The sequence below is a fragment of the Gymnogyps californianus genome, chromosome 2, assembly GCF_018139145.2.
Source record: "Gymnogyps californianus isolate 813 chromosome 2, ASM1813914v2, whole genome shotgun sequence".
Classification (NCBI taxonomy): Eukaryota; Metazoa; Chordata; class Aves; order Accipitriformes; family Cathartidae; genus Gymnogyps; species Gymnogyps californianus.
Genome location: NC_059472.1, coordinates 27653302 through 27675887, shown reverse-complemented (window position 1 = coordinate 27675887; position 22586 = coordinate 27653302). Strand labels below are relative to the sequence as shown.

Sequence of the window (22586 nt, the reverse complement as noted above, 5' to 3'; positions counted from 1 at the left end):
TTTTAACAGGTGAAAAGGATTTAAAAAAAAATAAAATACATTTAATTCATTCTCTAAGGAATGACTCATTGAAAAGGGGAGAATAACCTTGTCTAATTATAGCTGCCAGGATTTTTACCTCCTGGTAAGTATACTAATACTAATACTCTTGCACTAATTGCAACTTTTCCCCTCCTCTAAGTTTTCAATTCCAGTCTCATACTGCTTCTTTATGGAAAGATTTTAAGAACTCATTACTCCAAGTCTCTTTTCCCCAGTGCAAGTGCCAGGGGCTCTGGGGAGTCCAGGGTTCTTCCTCCAGACCCTGGAGGATTTTTCCACCTCAAAGCTTGTTTGAAAGAAACAGTAGCACTGTCATAAACACCTTAATCTAAAGAAGCATCATTTGCAAGGAGAGAGAATGTCTTTCATTAGACTGACTGATGTAGCTGGAAAAAAGACAGATTCTTCAGCTGACAGGAGCCAGCTGCAGAAAAAGACCTGTTCAATGCTGGACCAGCATGTATGCATATCGGAGTCTTCTATCTGACTGCAAATTAAGCGATAACCATACAACATCAGGTAAACCACTGTGGCTGACATGGGGGCAGGGGGGGAAGAGGCATGCTATAGCCAATGAAATACAGTTCAACACACTGCACAAAAAACCCAAATAACTGTACTCTTGCCAAAACCAGGACAAGACACACATCACATTACAACCAGTGCAGCCTTCCCACAAAATGCAAGAGACATGTCCTGGTTTCGGCTGGGACAGAGTTAACTTTCTTTTTAGTAGCTGGTACAGTGCTGTGTTTTGGATTTAGTGTGAGAATGATGTTGATAACACACTGATGTTTTAGCTGTTGCTAAGTAGCGCTTATCTTAAGCCAAGGACTTTTCAGTTTCTCATGCTCTGCCAGCAAGCAGGTGGGCAAGGAGCTGGGAGGGAGCAGAGCCGGGGCAGCTGACCCGAACTAGCCAAAGAGGTATTCCATACCATGGAACGTCATGCCCAGTATATAAACAGGGGGGAGCTGGCCGGGAGGCGCGGATCGCGGTTCGGGAACTAACTGAGCATCGGTCAGCGGGTGGTGAGCAATTGCATTGTGCATCACTGGTTTTTTTCTTCCCCCCCTTCTTTTGTTGCATTCCTTTTCATTACTATTATTATTATATTTCATTATTACTATTGTTAGTATTATATTTTACTTTAGTTATTAAACTGTTCTTATCTCAACCCACGAGTTTTACTTTTTTTTTCCTTTGTTTTCCTCCTCCTCACCCCACTGGGAGGGGGAGGGGGAAGCGGCTGCGTGGTGCTGAGTTGCTGACTGGGGTTAAACCACGACAAGACAGCACAAAATGCTTGTAAAGCACCAATTCATGTGACGTTGGAACTGCACATGCGTGTGCAGGTATTGTTCCCACAGTTGTGAAACTCTAAAATTCAGTGCAACGTTAAGATGACTGGAAATCAGTGATTCGATACAGTGCAAGCTGCAAGACAAATCCTTTCATGGCTACCACAGTCCTCCACCCTAGCAAGCTCAGTGGCAGGAGAACTTCATTCAGCGCAGGAGTCACTGAGTGTGGAAGAGATTACTACAGCTGGCTGAACACAGAACATCACCTTCCACCTCAATTTACATCTGCAGGAGAGTATATAGGATATTCATTTACTGGTATGAAGTTTACCAATCCTGAAGGTTTTTTGGGTGGTGTTGGTTTTTTTTTCGTTGGGTGTTTTGTTGGTTTTTTTGGTGGGGGTTTTTTTGGAGCATAGGGAAAGGAAGCTACTCAGAAAAGTGATTTGAGAACAAAAAACACAGAGCAACCTCTGGCTTCAACTCAGCAATCCCTGCCTCCTTGGCTGGTGGAAAAGCAAATGGCGAGTGCACAACTCTTCCCCACCCAGCCACCACCTGAGCTAGGTGAAGCAGAGCAAGGCAAAAAGGAAGCCTTTCAGGCAGGCAAACCATCTGCCACATACTTCTGCTGCATAAAATATCAAAAGGGCAGCAACAAATGTTCCTCTTCTGATGAGAGCTATCCACTGCTTCTGGTTTGGACTTTGCTAGCCCAGGTTATAAAAGCAGGCCCTAGAGGCAGAGGTATGTATTCAGCAACCCTCCAGAAGCCGAGATGCTCTTCCTTAGGGCTCTTACTCTAGCTGCTTCTGAGACACTATTCCTCATAGCTGTAAAAGACATCTGAAACAGTCATAATAAGTCAAGGTTCAAAAGAATCAGCAGTAACTTCATATTGTTGCCATTTCAGCGTTATTTGCTTCCAGTAGTACCACACCTACTCCCCCGCCCCCAAAAAAATCCAACAAAAAGCCACCCCTCTACCATCTGGGTGCTTCATCACATACTGAAGCGAATTGTTACTCCCTCACAAAAATCACAGTCAGGGAATTCATTAGTCTATTCCCTCACCACCTACCATTTCTCACATTAAATGGAGAATATTTGTGCTCTTAAGCAATCAAGTTTCTAAGGCAGAGAGCGAAAATTTGCTGTTAGAATAGTCCATCACCACAGGCCTTTCCTTCCTTCCTCCCACCCACAACCTTTAAAGGGAAACAGTTATAGCTCACTGGGAACAGAGGGAAACACCTCACATTCAGCAAACTGAGCTCATGCATGTTGCCCTTACAGAAGTTGCCCAATTACTGGGACAAACTAAACCATTCTAATTAGAGAAATGTCAGCAAAATTTGTCAAAAAATTATTTCAGAAGTTAAAAGGTCCGAAACTCAAAGCATGCTAAAATTCTCCAGAAGATAAAATGCTGACCTACCTCTAGGTGAAGCCACCCAGCTGCCCTCCTGTGGAAAGAAGCGGAAGCTGTCAAAGGATTTGGCAATTAAGAAAACAAGGCACTTACATGTATTCACAGTTCTGGCAACATTAAGGTTAATTTAACCTCCCCAAATTGTGTCCACTGTGCTCAGACTATTATTTCTTCCCCTTCAGCTTGAAAGACTTGTAGCTCTCTCGATTCCCCCTCCTGCAGATGAGGAGGGATGGGAAGCAATGCACTGCAGCCACCAAGGCCAAACTGTGCTGGTCTGTAGATTGTACGATTAAAAAAAAAGACTTGCCATGCTGACCTGAAGATACAGGTTTTACATCCTCTTCACCAAAGCTGGCACCTAATTACCTTGACTCACCTAAGCTTACATGTGCTACATCTTGGTAACATTCTCGTCTCCCCCAAAAAGGATGACACCCAGTATTCAAGTCTCAGGATCAGGACAGAACAAATTCTTCTGCTGCTATCTTGCTAATAACCTTTTTTCTAAAACAAAACAAAGGGAACAAAAAACTCTATATAATAAACCCATTCTGCTAATTTCTTTCACAATATATCTAAAGTCCTAAATAATTAGAAGTTAGAGGACTTTGCACACACATAACAGCAAATCTTGCCCAGCTAATTTTCCAAATGAATCGAGAATCCAGATCCAACCAAATACACATTAGTCACTTGGCTAGCAAGGACTTAACTCCTGGCTAGCAAGGACTTAACTTGCGTTAATGAACACAAGACTTCATTAAAATGTAGTTTTAAGTTTAGCAATATGACAGAATAATCTATTGAAGGAGGAAAGGGACAGGACTGAAACTGCAGACTGTTATTTCTTGCTACTTACCACTAACAAATTATTATTAATTAAAAATCAATACAGCAGGATAGTGCGAGACAAATGCTAACGTCCATGAAGAGAGGATGTGTTAGACCCATCATCCCTGTGCTGCCAGGCACATCACTAATTCTGCAGGACTGGAGAGGACAGGGACAAGCTGCTTTCCCCAGCAGAGGCGGAATTTGCATCAGCTTCCCCTCTGCACTCACTTTCCTATTCCCTCATGTCCAAACCATCATCATCTTATGTAGACAGGACTGGTACCAACTTTGAATTTATTATAGTGAGAAAGCCTGTCACAGAGCTACTAGAGCTCTTTGCTTCTGTCATTAAGAATGACCAGAGAGTGAATGGGAACACATTTATAGTATTTCATCTTAAGCATCGTATCTTAGATTATGTGCAAGGCCACTGATGACTCCAGTAATTTTGGTCAGTCAAAACCCAAATCATACCAGCCTCAGGTGGAAAGCTGAAAATGAACGCAAAGGATCTGATACATGACACTAGCCACACACCATGCAAGAGCAGTTTTTGCATTCTTCAAACCTGACCTCGGCAACGCTTGTTGAAGTTATTGTGCAAAAATCAGTATGAAAATAGTATATAAAACTCTTGGACAAAAAAGTTTTCCTCATAGGTGCTTAGTATAAAGTTACATTTTGACAAATTTATTACACAGTTGGCACTTACCAGAAGGAGGAGGAAAGAAAACTGGTGCCATGCAGATGCGAGAGATTCCTTCTTCTGTATGATCTGCAATTTAGGTACGTTTCATATACAAAATACAGAATTTTCACCATCATGGCAACTCAGAAAATATTCATGAAGGTGACTTGCCACATACTATTTAAACTGGATTCATACCCTTCTTTTTTAATTGCACTAGGAAGGGAGACTATCTAAAAAAAAAAAAAAAAAAAAATCATCATCACATCACTTTTACTTCTTTTCCATTCAAAAATATCAATCCTTTTCCGGTTCGGTAGCACATTTCTCATAAGCACGCATATGCTTATTCTTCTATCAAAAAGACAGCTACAAATACCTAACCTTCAAAGTATTTAACAGAATTAAGCATGTATTTATTTTTAAAAAGAATAAAAATCAAGTCTTTGCCTTGTCAGTAACTCCCCACCCATGGAATTCATCCTTACATCCTAACTTGTTACTCCTTTAACGTAGACAACTATCTTTGCATGCATACGTAAAGACGACACTCCACTGCACGTTCTTTCCAACTACTTCACAGCAACCTAAACATTTAATACATATTCCTTTAAAGAAATTTGAGTGAATTTATTGTATAAAATTATGATTGGCATGGTACAGAAAAGTTCCTTTTAATGCACATTTCCCATTAACTTGTACACAAATATTACAAGTATCAAGCAAAATGCAAAAGTCGTAAGAACTAATTCCATACTACAAAAGTGTTCACATAGTGAAGTTACTCTGGTTACAAAATGTCATGGAAATAAAAGCACTTCAAAATACGTGTTTGGGAAATGTTCTCGAATAATAAACACAACCTTAAGTTAGTTAAAAAATGCAAAGAAAGAGACACCCTCTTCAAAACACTATTGTTGATTTGGCAAGACTGAGCAAAGTTCAGATCAGTTCATTTATTGAAGGACTGTTCTTTCCAAGAAACAAAAAAAATAAAAAACCTTTAGTTAAGAAAGGGCTCAATTATACTATGATGACAAATAACGCCATCAAAAAGTTATCTGGCTCTCTTGTTTTCACACAGGAGCTGTCAGAGGCAGAGATGTGTAAATGAACACTTCCAGGTATATACAAATTGCCGTTTCAAAAACAAACCAACCAAATTAAGGAAAAAAAAAAAACCACCCAAACCCCAAAACAACAAAAAGGAGACAATCTGAACTTTGTTGTTTCCTTTAACTAGTTCTGTTCCTTAGGTCACAAGACCCAAGAACAGCAGTCTGCAAAGGTAAAGGTTACATATTTAAAGAACAAAATTGAAATTCCACTACCAAGGAATGCGCAGATGTCAAGTTATGCGAGCACCATACATCCTCACAGTAAGACTGTTAGAGGCTATCAAATCTCTGCTTCCCAACAACCTGGAAGATCTGCTATTCTCAACAACACAAAAATGCTTGAACCCAACAAACAGCCTTACAAAAAGGAGGCACAGTCATACTATCAGAAAATAACAAAATTTTGAAGACTGAAAGCATCCTTAAAAACTTACACAAAATAACTACAAAATAAGCAATGCATTACATGATTTTTGTATCGGATGACGTGTGTGTGTTTGAGCAATTGAACATTGGTACGTATATCTACATGAAACTCACCTACAAGACATCATGTTCAGGAATTATTGTTGTTTTCCTTTTACACACACACACACAAGTTACTATCGGGTTATCCAGTCTATTCAAACGCAGTGAAAAATAGTCCACAGTACACGTAAAAGGAGCATTATCCAATACAGTGTTGTCTTGCAAAAATGGAGTCAGAATTCCTGAGTCTCAGAGACATTACTGTCCTCCTCTATTACTGGATTATTTATTTTTCCAAGGAGAACCTCTAGTTTTCATATCTTCACTCTGATGAAATTTATAATAGATTGCGTCTTTTAAAAAATGTAAAACTTTTAGAAAAAAACATGCCAACCAAAGTGAATTTTTAAAGCTTTTTAAAGGGAGGGGGGATTCACTTACAAAATAAAGGCCACCTTCGTGTAAGATTGGTACTGCCAGTATCCCATCATTTTGTTTAAAGGAGAAATTTAGCTCCCTGTTCTGGAAGCCTTATTACATGCAGGCATGTGAGTTGAAAAACTCCATCCTTTGAACAATTAAAAAATATTATAAATAGGACTAACGTGGAACAGCCCTTTGTTACAATCACCAAGGTGGTAAAACCAATGCAACAATTAAGTCATGAAGTCTCCTTTGAATAGTCACTGCAATCTATTATAACTTCTGTATTTTCCCTTTTACTTTGCATATTACACAGTGTAACTTAAAATGTTATTTAAGAGCACTTCAGTCCCACAATGTAGGATTTAAGCTTGTGTGAATACATATGCATGGCTCCGCAACATTTTTAATGACTTACAAAAATACATTAAACCAAAACTTTATATAGGGTTCTCTTTTTTTAAAATCAAAAATGAAGAAAAAGCCAAATGGTCCCATCATTAGCTAAATAATACACTCCAAGTTCTGGAAGCAATTCCAAAGCAAAAGCACATTCAAGAATAATATACATTGAATTGCATACTTTCTCATTCATCTTTATCAGTAATAAAATTCTACTGCATATAATTATTCAGCCTTATAAATAATGCTAAGCAGAAAAATATTTACCTCTGTGCTGCTTTTCTCAGTTTATAGAAGCATTTCTCAGTTTATAGGAGCAAAGGAAAAAAACCTAAAGTGCAGACTACAGGCCATGACAGGCATAATAAATGACCAAAGGTGCAGCCAAATTTGCATTTACATCTTAAGTTACTTCACCATCATTCCTTTCTTGCTAGAAGTCGCCCTGTGTGCAATTGAAGAGCTGGTCGGTTGGTTTGTGCCACAGTACAACCTGTAACCACTTGTAATTTTTTTTAAAACTAGTTGAATTGTCCATAGATATTTGTAGGCAATAGCTTAGGTTCACAAAACCCTACTTTATTAATACTTGAAATCACACAATATTAACACCTCCTCCAGAGAATGCTACAGTCCTTTTGTTGCAGTATGTGGTTGAACCACTGATGCTCGGTTGACTGTCTTTAACAAGCGATGTCTTCATTTCCATTTCACACGCTACAATAGCTGCATTCAGTTCCACTTGAGCTCGGTGAACGACATAAAACATGAGTCCTATGCTTATGACAATCTGCAAATAAAACAAAGAGTGTTGTAGGCTATACAAACTGTAAGCACGAATACAAAGCAACTGTTCTGAACAAAACAAAATGTCGTCGACGCAAAGATTCATGGAGGCATCCTGTTGACTCAATGCTTCGCAGGCAAGACATTAGAAGGGAGATGAACTTAACCAGTGAGTGGCTCTAAACCTACATATGCGAACAACGTAACTAGCGTACCAGAACACAGACATTACATAGAACTTAAATATTGATACGAATTGAAAAGATATTTTCTTTCTTTCCATTGACATCCTCATACCTGTTAGAAAGCAATCCCTTCACTTTCTCTCTTGGCAAAAATGTTTCCACAAAGAAATGACGTGGTGTATTTCTGTAAGCCAAAAGGCCCGTTTTCCATGTACTAAGTGAGTAATAGGTTGAAACTGTACTGGGCATCTGCAACTTTCAAAACAGCAGAGACAGGGGATGATGCAGAGTAAAGGAAATAAAACTTTTTGTCCTTGCCCCTCTGGTGTGGAAGATAGCAGAGAGCAGCAGTGTCACTGTGCGTCTCGGGTATCAGGGCTAAACAGGACAGAATCAGAGTTTCTGAGCAACTTACAGTAGTCTGTATGGGAAGAACTTCATTTCTGGAGGATGGCTCAGGAAGGGGACAAGATGTTGGTGGTGTGGGGTTTTTTTGTTTGTTTTAAAGAGGAAATATTGTACAAAACTAGGGGTTTAGTTCAGGTTTTTGCTCTAAATTTTATTGCTAAGAATTTTTAAGCTTTCACCACAAAAATTATCAGGAATAAACCTGGATAATTTTTGCTTAGAAATTACTCATTCAATGACACTGGCATGCACAGCACTCCCCAGAGGCAGCCTTTGGTTTCAATAAAACACCAGTTAAATTTTCAACTGAGATCCTCCTTAAAAAAAAATAAAATCTTCAAATAAAAATCAAGCTGTCTTATAGTGACAGTCCCTTTGAAAGAAGTAAATTCCTCTGCCTTTTTTAAGAATGTTTCATGAAACTAGCTGGAATCTGCAACTTCCTTTCAAAAAACCAAAACGGTTATATTGTTTACAACAGAAACTAAAGTTTTGAGTCCAAAATCTGAACTTCACTATTAATTGGTAGGGCTATGTTTTCTTTAACATTAAGGACTACCAATTAAAACATCTGTCAGCATGGCATAAAAGATGCTAGAATATCACCAAGTGAGATGATTGACAAGTATGGTCATAGGATAATTGCAGCTGGAAGGCATCCCAGGCGGCCTCTAGCCCAACCTGCCGCTCAAAGCAGGGCTGGCTGCAAGATCAGACCAGGTTGCTCAGGACTTTTGTCCAGTCAGGTCTTGAAAACTTCCAAGGATGGAGATTTCACCACCTCTCTGGGCAACCTGCTCCACTGCTTCACTATCCTTGTGGTGAAAAAGATTTTCCTCACAAATTCAAGTTACCCGTTTCAAAAACTGGCCAATGTAAGTCAAAAAGAGACTATGGACACCAAGTTCTGAATACATAGGAAAAATCCTATTCTAAAAGCTTACCCAAATATTTAAATTTGACTAGTTTTAGAAATATTACTACCAGTAGCCTAGTTCCCTAGATGAATAATTTAAAAAAATATATACACACAGACAACCATAAAATGTGAAGGATTTTTAGAGCTATTTACTAAATCGAAGTCCCATCAAAGCCCAGCCAGGCAAAGCACCAGGTAGATGCCTGAGAGAAAGTGGGAGAACATAAGTAATTCCTCCACTAACAGGCTCCCCTTGGCTTAGTCAGGTCCCAAGGATTGCTCTCAAGAGGTGAGCACTCCTATTCAAACATTCAGCCTCTCCAGCTAGCGCTTACCTGAGTGACAGTTATGCTACAACCTATATATAATCCACAAAGGAGAACCAATGTCATTTAAAAAAAAAAAAACAAACCACATTAATGGAAAAAAAAGGGGAAGACCACTAAAAACTACTACCCCGGAAATAACATTTCATTACTAAAATGAAAGCTGATCAAGTAACCATTTATTTTCTCTTTGATCTATTGAGGTTATTTACCCCACATTTACAAAGGCATTTTTAATACTCATAAACCTGTTCTATGAAGTCTATAAATTCTATGTTCTTTTTAAGAACACACAAGGGGGTGGGGCGGCGCGTTTAAAATGGTCCTAGACTTAGTTTTATATCTTAGTATTGTTAAACATCAGCTTTATGACTGTAAAAACTGAGGAAGATAAATGACTGCAGTACCAACTAAGTCTGCAAACCATGGTAACTGCTGGTCAAACACAGCCTGAAGCACCGATGCTGTCAGAGCAGGTTTTAGTATATAATCTGGTTCTGAAATACGATCTCTATGCTCGTAATGGTCTCAGACTTCAGGCTTACCCCCAGGATTTACTGACAAATTATTTCATCGGCTAAGCTCATGTAAAGGTACTATATACTTCTCACGAATTTACTCATTTGCAAAATTAGGATATTCTGATTTAGGCATTAGCAAAATTGTATTTCTACAGCACTTTTCATCCTAAATATCTATGCAAAACTGGAAGTGTTCAATGCTAATAGTGAACACTGCACAGGTGCTGGGTCTAAGCACCCCGAGCACACTACTTCACAGCTGGTGGCACGTGGGCTTTTGAGTAGGGGTGGCTTGACAAGTCTACAATTCAGCAGGAAATTGCCACAGAGGGCAAGAGAAGAAAACTTGACAAAACTGTGGCAGAAAGAGAAAAAGAGAACACTGAGTAAATTCTGCTTTGTGTCACGTGAGGTATGAAAGAATTGAACTTTTCTAACAGAAGAAAGCAAAATCAAAAGAAAACAGTACACTGGAAACCCATTTCTCTGGATATCTAGCAGTTAACAAGCCTGTGAAAAGAAACGTCAGCTCAGTTTTATACAATCTACTGAAAATACCAATAACAGAGTTCGAAATGAAACACTTTTTAAAACCTGTTACTTTTCAATACCACATGCCATACTTGCTTTGCTCTCAGTCTGTAAGGGGTCGGTTGCTTCAGACTAGGGAGCTGTTATGCCAACAGAGAGCAGCTCTTAACCCGAGACGTGCATTCCCCCAAACCTCCTGCAGCCCACCCCTTTTACACTGGAGGCTGTGCAGTCTGAAAGAGAAATCCGCAATGCTGAATCTCTCTACATCTCATACACGTTCCTACACGCATGCAGTTTCCAAAGCGAAGATTCAATGACTTGAAGAGACAAAGCTACAGGAAGGAAACTTGCCTACTGTCTCCAGAAGCAAAGTCCTGTCTTGAATCCCACTGGTACAGCAGATGAGCAAGAAATTGGGGGGATAAAGAAATAAACTCAAACACAAGAAGATGACTGTTTCTAAGAATAATTGCTTATCCAAGCAGTCAAAGAGACTGACATTACTGTTACCAAGGTCTGTGAGACCGATCATTTTATCTTACCTGTAAACTGAATATAAAATAGCCACTAACACTTTGTTCTGCAATCACATCCTCCATGGTGCGCAAGGTAGTGCCCAAGTATGAGTTCAGGAGCTGAGTAGGAAGCAGCCCAACTGAAGAAGCCATCAGGTAGTTCGGTAGTGACAAATCTGTAATCTGAGTAAAAGAACACATAAGAAACCAAGCACAGCTCCAACACAATCTAGGTGCATAAACCACCATACTACTGCTCCCACAAGCATCCATGCAAAAAAACCGAAATAATTTCTTACATTCCTACACTGAAACTTTCCACTGTGCGTGAATCTAAGATAACACAATAAAACAGTATGTCGCTAGATTTCATCTGGCCTTTTTAAAGTTACTAGGTTTTATTTCATTTCATCTTACATTACACAACATCTCTGCGCAAAAGTCATTAACTAAGGATGCAATTACACTGTTCATTGAAGACGTTTATTTCTTCACGGTGAACAGAGCCCTACAATTTATGAGAATTTGCTCGCAGGAAGAAATTACTTTACCAAATGTGAAGGTCTAAAGCAAAAAAATCTATTTGCTTTGCTTTTCACATGTATGGCAACTAATAAAAGAGGTAATTGTTCAAAATGTCACTGTATTAAATATGATCTAGGTAAACAGAATGGCAGATACAATTTGCCTCTGCAACGGAAGTGATACACTCATTAAGATACATATATCTATCAGTGATCTCTAGCAGCGATATCTATCAGTGACATACATGGGTACCATTAAGACTCTCTACCAAAGGTATTTTATATCACACTTTAATTAGTGAGCAAAACAGCACACACAGCTATAGCTTTTCTTAGTTTCTCTGGAAAAAAACACTAATAATACTTCAAGATATTTTCCTCTCTTTGCTGTGAAATTTCTGTTCTGAGTCAGTATGCGGACAGTTTACATGGGAACAAAGTACTAAACAAAGCTAAATTAGTATCAGCAGCCATTGGGAAATATTAAATACAAAAGCCAAGAGGCCAAAAGATAATTACACAAAAAAAATGAAAACAGTAGGAAACTATGGGTTAAAAATGAGTATGAAAAGGGCGATTTTGAAACAAGCAGTCTAAGGAATTTTCCAGACAATTCCGTTGATCACAGAGTAATAAAACAAGTTCTAATTAAGAACAGCCCCTAACAATGGGAGCCTACACGGAAATTATTGACCTTGACAGTTTTGTACAATGTCAAAGACAAGAGAATAGCAGCAAAGTTACTAATTTCATCATGCTATTCTTAAAATAAACTTTGGTTACTAAGAAAGTCACAGTGCTGAATTCTCGGAGCTCTAAGCACCATCAGTGGAAAGTTTTTGGGAGGAAGGGCGGGCAATGGAGGAGGAGAATGCAATGAAGCATAAAGATTAAGAATAATTCACTGGAACAAGATCCAATAAGTCAATTCCAAACTTCACGCTGCAAATTACACTCCCCACAGACTGAAATATACAATACAAATAATACATTTCCCTCTCTATACAGGATTAATTTAGATTTCTAATGAAAAAGCACTACACAATTATGTCAGAACTTCATATTTGACCGATGCTTGGAAAAGACTTACCTTTTTTTTATTATTTTATTTTAAACATTATAGTAATCTGGGCCATGTATTAAGAATGCACAACCGAAACTTCCCATATTGCCAAGGGAATGAAGGAACTGCTATTAAAAGTCTCTGAAATACTAACGCCGAGGCAAGATTTGCTAAGTAGGATACTGTTGTTAAATCTAATGGAGCTGGGAAACTTCCCGAAGATTGTTTTAACACTCCCGGGAACCTCTTTCATTTCTGTATACGTATTAAGGACACTTTGGTTGCAGAGCAACACGTTTGCATGTCTGGATCTGTCCTGAAGCAACTGGACCTCCTGGGCCATGAGAGAGACTGTTTCCAAATGAAGGGGAGGCTGCCAATGGACACGCTGGACTGAGACTTGTGCTTCCCACTAAAATGAAAGTCAAAGAGAGGGAGAAAAAAAAAATTTGCAGGTGCCCTTTTAACTCCTGGTTTGCAGGGTTTAGACCTACAGTGGTATCCCTTCCCCTAGAAGGCATACGAAGAGGACAGCATCCCTACCTAAGAAACCTGAGAAATTTTCAATAAAAACTTACAGCTTTCCATGTCTTCCCTTCTATGAAACTTTACCCATTCTAGAAACCTGACAGACTGGGGTCTGCGTGGCCAAGCTGCCAAACAGAGGCTTCCAGGACTCTGTTTCTACGGAAAGTTCAAGCCAGCAAAAATTAACAGTGAAATCCCAATGCAAGCATGGATGCAATTGTTACAGGCCATACCGATGTATTAAAATAAAATTAAGAACTACCTAACCACTCTGGTAACATAAGTGTTAGCCAGAAATTCTCCCACTAAGCCTTGGACAGGCTTTGACCAGTAAAACTTTCGTGTATTCTTTGCACCTAACACCTTTGGTTCAGTCCGTCAAAGAATAAACACTTGTATCAGGACTTTGTTGGGGGCTCACATGCCTTTGGGGACTGCAGCAGATTTCTCTCCCCTCAACTTACGAAATCCCGTGTTTCAGATCAGGCAGGCTTAGCAACCGAGAGCAAAGGACAATTCTGATGCTCTTTACTTTCTCCAAAAAAAAAAAAAAGAAAAAAAAAAGAAAAAAAAGAAAAAAAAAGACCCCAACAGGTAGAAAATAAAAAACAAAACAAAACAAAAAATAGCTAGCAACCTTCCAACAAGCAGAGTAAGCAGCCTGCATGTTCCTGCAAAGCATGTACCATTTCTTGAACTCTGATTTCACTGTGTGCATTTCTCGACCCAGAGATGCACACTTGGACACATTATTTCTTCCATACAGTACTCCTCTCAGAGGAGAAAGAAGAAATATAAATTCTCATCTAAGCTACACCTGGCACTACAAATGATCAGTTTGCACAAATCTAGCTCCAAGGTCCCAGTAGTGGGAAGGAGGTGATAACCTGCATACCAGGCCTGCTTACAGACCTGCCTTCAGAACACTCAGACTTGCCAAGGGGGGAGGGCTGAGTGTGAGCAAACACTTCAGTAAAAGCTATCAGTCCACCCCAGCGGCCCAGGCCACCCTGGCATCACAGGAGCGACAATTAAGCAAAACACACTGAAAGAAATACAAACATGCTTTCAGTTAAGAAGTTTCTAGGTCTTCCAGAAAGGCAAGTAAATGCACTACCCCAGTGCTCCTACTATCAGCGCTTTCCCAAAGAGCAGCAGAATGACCTCAAGAAGCAAATGTTCACGTCTGGCTGGTGAGAAACTAAGAAATTCGTGTTAATTTTCTTCTTGTGCTGTTTCAGATAATATGATCCCATCACTAATCAAATGCTAGGAAGCTCTTCCTTCCTTCTGTACATCTCCCTGCAATTCAACCTCCCCAAAACGCTCAGCAGATGGTGCACGCCACTAAACAAGTGCTTGCAGAAACCCATTAATCCCAGCCCTCCAGATGACCCCTCTCACATCAAGGTTATGCCTTGTCTTGGACCTCATGTGTCACTTCCTCCCTTCCCTCTCATTTAAGTGTTCTCAGTATCTCCAGTTTACTCATAAATATGCGCATAGAAAACACACATAGACCAGACTGCTGGAAAATTAAAGATGCGTAGGTTTTCTTAAGTTCACTGGTCCTTCCTCTACTATTAAGAGCAAGCCTTTTCAAATTCATTGCTGAAGTTGCTAGCACGGGAAATGGATAGATGGTTAGGGCACCCCAAATCCCCTTGCATTTTAAATATAAGTAGAGCATTAAGTTTTCAAGTAAGTCAGATTTCAAAGAAATGACAGCTCAGTCTGTGTAGATAGAATTTCATATTCTACATGTAGCTTAAACTTGACTCACAGTGAGAAACTGCCTTGAATTCCCAGATTCGCATTTTTTTTTCAGTAATCTAGTAGTTCTTATTAAATGTTCTCAGTTAAAAATTAAACACACCGTGCTTAATAAAGCTGCAAAGTAATAAATCCAGAGTAATAAATGCAACCCAAACTAATTTTAGCAGGCAACATGCAAGTTATTTGGCATACTCAAGAATCTGGTTTCATCTCATTTCCTATCTGTTATTTTAACACTGACACTTTCCACTTGGAAAGAAAATTATTTAACTTGCAGTACTTAGAGAACACAAAACACTGATTTACAGCATCATTTTAATATTGCACTGGCCTGAATACTCTGCTGAATCGTGTTTCCAACAGAACTGTTAGGCCAGGAAGGAAATAATTTTAACTCAGTAATTCTCTGGTCAGTTCTTCAGATCCAATACTGCTCTACGACATCTGCTGCCTACTTCAAGTGACACTCAGAAGCTGTGAACAACGAAAGCAAAACAGCCCTCCCCACTTCAGGAGGGTCACACTAGAGCAGAAGCTGCATCTGCTATACCAGGACCTTGGGCTCCAGGGGGACTCTACTCTCAGCGGCACAGGTCTAAGCTTCCTCAGTCCTGCAGTAATATAAGTAAATAAATAAAACAGCTGAGGTTCTTCTCATTCATAACAAGGAAATGGTTAAAGTATCTGCTTAAAAAGAAGTAAGTTGCTACAGCTTTTATGGATAGAGATTGCAGCTCCTGAGACAAATGCCCCAGGACACATAGTTTTATACATAGCAATTTTAAATATTTGATGTGGGTGTTAACCCCTAAAAATTGTGTGGATTTTTTCTTAAATAGCAAATTTGGTATTCAGTGACCTACTCATTTCAACCAGATGATTCTGTCAAAATTAAGCAAGCGCTTCAGAAGGGTACAGGATCAGAACTGCTGATGGGGGACGGAAAGCATGCTATAAGAAAGTGGCAGACCAAAACACTTGTTTATAGGGTCTCTTACATTAAAGAACATAAGAGTTACTGTTAAATATTTTAAACATTTCACAATCTGGTTTGCTTTGTTTTGATTTCACTGAGTTAGCAGACACAACTAACGCATAACACACAGCCAAAACCAGATCCTTCAGATAAAGCACTCGGGAAGAGCTGAGGGTCTGAAATTGTCATCGTCAGCATGATGGTACTCAAAAGCAGTACCCTCTACGTTCTTAATTTCTTCTTTAAGGTGATCAGAGAGAACAGTGAGATCATAAGTTTTAAATAATTATTCTTAAAAAATGTATCAACCTTCATCTAAAAGTAGAAAGAAAAGCAAGTCCAACCCTTTTCCAAACTCAAGTTTGAATTAACTTTCAGTACCACTCCAGTGTACCAAGTCCCTTTTCAGCTCCGAGCCTACATCTTAATGCTCTGCCCAAAATGTGTGACCTCTCTTGCGTGCATGGACTTAACACTCTTTATGGATTTGCTAGATGTATGCTACAAACATCAACCAAACTGAGCAAGAATTTTAATCTGTCCACTTCTTTCTTTCCAATATGGTTATTTATACTAAGTAGTTGAGGGAGATCCAGCGAGACTGCTTAAAAATACAACCTTTCCTCCCACTTAGATCACTTTAAAAACACAAGCACTTTAAAACTGTTGACTTTTCCGCAGATTTTGCTACACAGCTCCTTGGTGCTTCTAACACCAGAACATAGTCTCGAAAGCCAGAGAGCAACTCTAATGCAATGCCACCAAACAAGGCACCTTGAGGACCTGCCTGCCATCCCTCTGCAAGCATGGAAGAGCCACTAGCAAAAGCAGACAGGGGGGCTGCTTTTACTGCTGTTAAAAAGAGAAAGAAACCAAGGTTTCTTCCCAGGAAAGGAGGCAACCTCCACCAGTGACACCAGCCGCTATGCTGCAAGCCATCCTTCCAGCCAGAGCTTCTTCCTCGGCCACAGCCACTGGGCTGCGGCACATGGCGCGGGCCAGGACTCACCGCGAACACGGCGTTCTGCAGCCCGAAGGGGATCGGCGTCAGCCGTGCCAGAGCCACCACCTTGAGGCCGCTGCCACCTTCCACGACACGGACGACGGCGCTGAGTGTCTCGCTGCCCTGGATCCTGGCCCGCGCCCAGTGGGCCAACAGCCGCTTGCAGGCCACATGGGCGACGAAGGTGCCGACGAGGACGCCGAGCACCATCAGCCCCATGCCCAGTACGAAGCCGTAGAGGTAGCCGGCGGCAACATTGAGCAGGATGTAGCCCCAGCCGCAGGGGAAGGACACGACGATGAAGCCCACGGTGAAGAGCAGCACGCCGGCCAGGCTGTCCAGGCTCTCCGCCCAGAGCAGCAGGTCCCGCAGGTACTGGCGCACCAGGGCCAGCGAGGCGAAGCAGAGGGCCGCCAAGACGCACACGCTGAGGCAGCTCTTGCACCAGCAGGTGCCCAGGAGGCAGCAGGAGCAGCGCCAGCCCCGGGCCTCGGCCAGCCCGGGCCCGCCGCCGCCTGCCTCGGGCAGCTGGCAGAGCAACAGCTCCGCCGGCGGCAGCCCGCCCTGCTCCGCGTAGGGCCCCAGCAGCAGCCCGCCGGCCCCCGCCGCCTCCGCCGGGACGAAGCCGACGGTGTCCCCGCCGCCGCCGCCTCCTGCCGCCGTCCCGGCGGCTCGGGACAGCCAGCGGCCCAGGTCCTGCCGGGCCCCCTGCGCCGCCGCCTGCTTCACGGCCCGGGAGAGGAGCTGTAGGGCCGCGGCCCCCGCGCCCCACATCCCCCCGCCCCGCCGCCCGGCTCTAGCGCCGCCGAGCCGCCCAGCGCCGTCGCTCCCCGCCTCCCCAGGCAGCCTGCGGGCAGGGACGGCCGCTCCCTCATCGCCCCGCCATGGCCCGGCTGCCGGCGGCGGAGCCCAGCCGAGGGCCGGGCGGGGGCGGGGAAGCGGCAGTGGGGAGGGCGGGGAGGAGGGGGCCGCGCTTCGCCGCCGCCGCCGCCGCGCGGGCCCGGCGGGCGGAGGGGCCGCGGCGCCTTCCGCGCTGCCTGCCGCCTCGGCCGCGCCGCCGGGGCTGCGGCGTTAGACGGCGGCGCCGCGCTCTCCGTCCCGGCAGCGGCGGCCCTGGCGGAGCGCGAGTCCCGGGGGGCGGCAGCGGCGGCGGCGGCAGCAGCAGCGGCAGCAGCAACAGCGGCAGCGGCACTCCATCTCCCGGCGCGCTGGGCTCCCGCTCCGCTCCGGGAAGCGCCTTCTCGGAGCAGCGGTGCCGATGTGGCAGCCCCGGCGCCGCTCGCAGCGGAGGGGGAGGAGGCTCGGCTCCGTCGGCAGCAGCGCCCTGCCCCGCTGCGGGGCCCGCGGCCCGCCCCCCGCACTGCCCCGCCCCGGGAGCGCCGCGCCGGCCGGGGTGTGCCTCAGCGGGGCGCCGCGGCCCCCCCCGCCTCGCCCTCGCCTCAGGCGGCCGCACGCCGGCCGCCCCGGCCGTTTTTCTGCCCCGTTCTCAGAATCCCTCATCCGCGGCGGAGCCTTAACGGGCGGGATTGGGAGGGACCGTGCTGAAAATCTGGTTATTTTCTGTCAGAGGAGCGCGTGGTTGAGGCGTCTCTGACTAGACGGTTACTCTTGGGCTCCTGTGACATGTCGGCCACTCTCCCTCCTTTAAGTGAAGGCTTTGTATCACAAACACCCCGGTTTTCTCCTCTTCACAAGCGAGACAAACCTCTCCCAGCCAGCAGCTGGGGGTTTGAGCCGAGGGGCGACAACCAAGGCCCCTCGGCTCCACGGCTGCTGCGTGGTGCTTGCGGCATCTCCACATGAGGGCTGCTTGGCTCATATGCTTGAAGGCTCGGGCACACTTTTGGGTGGTTTGAGCTTGATTTTTGAGCCATTGCTAGAAACAAACAGCCTGAATACACAGCGCGGGCTCAGTTTAGAGGGGTGTTTTCTCAGGAGCCTCACCAAGGCTTGACAGCTTCGTAGGTCACTGTTGCTCTGGCGTTACTAATGACAGGAGCCGTATAGTGCAGAAACGGTTTTGTTTTCTTTACAACGCTTAAACGTGCTCCAGTGGAGTTATGGAAATTTGCAAGTGTATTGTCCTGGTTTCAGCTGGGATAGAGTTAATTTTTTTCTTAGTAGCTGGTACAGTGATGCGTTTTGGATTTAGTGTGAGAATAATGTTGATAACGCGGCTGATGTTTTAGCTGTTGCTAAGTAGCGCTTATCTTCAGTAAGCCAAGGATTTTTCAGTTTCCCATACTCTGCCAGCAAGCAGGTGTGCAAGAAGCTGGGAGGGAGCATGGCCAGGACAGCTGACCCGAACTAGCCAAAGGGGTATTCCATACCATAGAACGTCATGCCCGGTATATAAACAGAAGAGAGTTGGCCGGGAGGAGCGGATCGCTGCTGGGGCATCGGTCATCAGGTGGTGAGCAATTGCATTGTGCATCACTGGGGTTTTTTCCCTTTTTTCCCCTCTTCTTTTTTTGTTATATTCCTTTTCATTACTATTATTATTATTTCATTATTATTATTGTTAGTATTATATTTTACTTTAGTTATTAAACTGTTCTTATCTCAACCCACGAGTTTTACCTTCTTTCCCGATTCTCCTCCCCATCCCACTGGGAGCAGGGGGGGGAGTGAGGGAGCAGCTGCGTGGTGCTTAGCTGCTGACTGGGGTTAAACCACGACATGTATATAAAATGAGAATGTGTGTGGAAGTTGTGAAGGTTAAAGGGTGACTGGGACACCCCCTCCCCCGAATCTCAAAATGAAGAACGTATCTTCAAGAATGTACTGCAGATATGTTCACTTGCAAAATACACTGTTAGAAATGATATAACCTGGGCAATCCAACAAATCAGCCTAAGAAAATGACAGATGTCTTTGAGCACCACGTCAGAATAAAACAGTCCTGCGAGACTCTGTACAACAGGGAAGTTGCAGATAAATATCTCCAGCATAATCCGCTTTCTTGCTGTTACCCATATCAGAATGTGAGCATTTGATTTTGTGTGTGCTCTTTACTTTTATGATGCAAACACAGGCAGGGCATATATCCATCATCATCATCATCATCGTAATAATGATAATGGCAAGAAAGCCCTGCATTATGGCTTGTAGAGGATGATGGGCATACTTGTACATTCAGTAAGGCATTTCAGCAAACTGGGGATGGCTGGAAGTTCAGCAGAAAAAGAAGACAAAATACCAATTTCTGGTTTTATACTAAGAGCACGTATGTCTTTGATGTGGATTCAGCTTGTGTATATTTTTGTTTAGTACAGTTGCTTTCACAGAATATGAAAAAGGCTGAGTGGAAATGTCTATCAATCAGAGTTACACACTTTACACTGCCCCTACATTTCTGCATTTAAAGTGCATAACCTTGTGCTCAGAGCTGGAATGAATCTCCTGCTACCGCTCCTAAAAGCTACAGGGTTCTGTATTTATAATCACAGGAAATGTACTTGAAAAGGGACCATGAAAGGGCATGAGGAACATAATGGTCTATCTAAGTGACAGCCCTGACATTACACTCCAACATATAAAAATATTTTAACTAGTTAGTGGAGATGCTTCTCCAGTCCCTAGGAATATACAGGCTGAAACTCCTTGACCTCATCCATCGCCTGGCCCCCCTAAAATAGCTAATCCTGGCATTGTACCAATCCTTGGAGCAATAGCTCTGGAAGGAAAGACAATATGCAGTCAGATTTTGAGTGACACAGAGCATGGTCATGGAGTAAGAGCTGAAGCATCTTTGGATAAACATCCAAGCGAGGCCGCAGGAATTCAGCAGGACTCGGGCGGAGGTGGGAGCCTCTCCTGCACGCAGAGCGGATACAGCTACAGAGCTGAGAGGCAGCGTCAGCTGGCTCCTGCGAGTCTTCCTGGCACGCTCTTACCACCTGAAGGGGAAAAAAAAAAAAACCTCACACACCCGTGAAAATGTGCCAAATTGGCACATTGCTGGGCAAAATGCTGGACGAAATGGTCCCGCCTTTCAGACTTACTAGTCAGTGAATCGTAAGATATTCCCATACTATGGATGATGCAGTTGCAGTGGTCTGATGATATAAGCAAGGCAAGATCTGTATGGAAGAGCAGTTATCTTTTAATAGACCAATCACTACACTTAGAAAAACAGACAAGCTCTTGAGCACACAGCTCCTGGACAAACACTTTGTGCTCCGAAAGATAGCACTTTTTTTTTTCTTTCCAGGTAGGTTAGTTGATTTAGTGAATAATTTCCAACAAATGTTGTCTAACTTGTTCTTTAAAAAAGCACTGCTGACCTGATTAGCTTCAGAAATTATTTGAAGTAATAGGAATAAAAATTACAGGTTTAGTACATATGGGTTTAAATTATTACATTACATCAACTAAAACTGCTCCTATACTTCCTCAGGCTGAGCTACTTAGATTCTCATTAAACTTACCTATCGTTCGAGCTGATTTCTTGCCTGTCTTTATATTTAATTTTGGTATTTGTCAGCGAATAAATATAAAACCTCAGAGGCACAGGGCAACAGCCAGAGGACTGTTCCGCTTCAAGAAATAGTGTTTCTGTAGAAAGATGCTCTCATGATGACGTAGATTGTAGTGGATATTGAAGAATTTTTGCCATGTGGGTGTTTTTTCCAGGCCTGTCTTGTAGGTCCAGGATATTTCCTTGATCTGGCACGAGCAACTGAGAAATGCTATTTGGTGTTTTGAAACTCTGCTTCTCCTGTCTCATTTTTTATTTCAAGGAATATTAGCCTGCAAACACACCCAACTAAGCGTGTGAGTCATCTTATTAAAATGAAAGACAGGATTCATTTAGGCCCATGCAACTGGCCCACACTGAACAGGGGTCCTGAAGCCGGAGAGTAGGGTACATTAAGCCAGGAATCAGGACCCAAAATAATTCTGAGTTTTGAGCTCCTGAAAACCTGCCATAGTTATTTCTAAATTGCTCTTTGGGAGGGAGAAGCAGGACTTTTTTGAGAAGATTATATTAAGGACCGTAACTCCAGTGTACTTCTAAATGCCTGTGCTCTTTAATTCTGTCAGCATTAATGTGAAGGTCCTTTGGTGGGAACTGCAACATTGACTAATTTATATCAGGAGTAACCATTCTTTGGCCACAGCAGGCTGTCACTAGAAGTGCCTCCATCTTATCTGCAGTCTTCCTTGTCATATGATCCTTTACATCCACATGAAGGAAGGTGCATACACTTTACTCATGCAGGGGATACACTTTTTGCTGTTTAACAGAGGATGAGTTGCAAGGATTTGGGGAAAGATATTAGCAAGGAGCAAGCCATGACCAGATAAATTATTCTGGTAGACCAAATTAGGTCTGCAGGCCATACCCTGGGCACCACTGATTTGAGTTGTTATATTTTAAATACATGTGCATTCACAGTTTTGTCACACCAAATGAGAAGCATGCTGAAGGAAAACAAGCTATCATGCAACTTTATATGAGATATTGGTTAAATTCCCAGTGAAAGGTGATCGTTCTAAAGTTGCTGCATCAGGAACAGGAGGTGTAAGAGGAGAAATGGCACTATTAGCAACTTAGGATCATCCAGTGTTTTAATTTTTTGGACAAATATCGATCAAGATGTAATAAAGCTTGCATTGCTTTCACCTGGAGCTGTCTAGATCAGAAAAGATCTTTAAATAAAAGATAGAAACATAAAAAATGAAATGCCCATAAAACTCAATAAATATATCCATTAAAGAGTACTACTTTTTAAGTCTTAGGGTGGGAATCCAGACTGTGTTATTTTGCAGCTTGATTGATTAGGTGTCTACGTACAGGACTAG

At 42.7% G+C, this 22586-nt stretch overlaps 1 protein-coding gene across 1 annotated transcript; it reads right to left on the bottom strand.

Moving 5' to 3' along the window:
- Positions 1-4920: 4920 nt before the first annotated feature.
- TMEM64 (transmembrane protein 64) lies at positions 4921-18652 on the bottom strand. Its single transcript, XM_050915671.1, is given in 6 exon segments — positions 4921-7504; positions 10936-11091; positions 16785-17822; positions 17885-18066; positions 18069-18110; positions 18484-18652. Coding segments are annotated over 6 exon segments (1782 nt in total). The 3' UTR covers positions 4921-7309.
- Positions 18653-22586: the final 3934 nt, after the last annotated feature.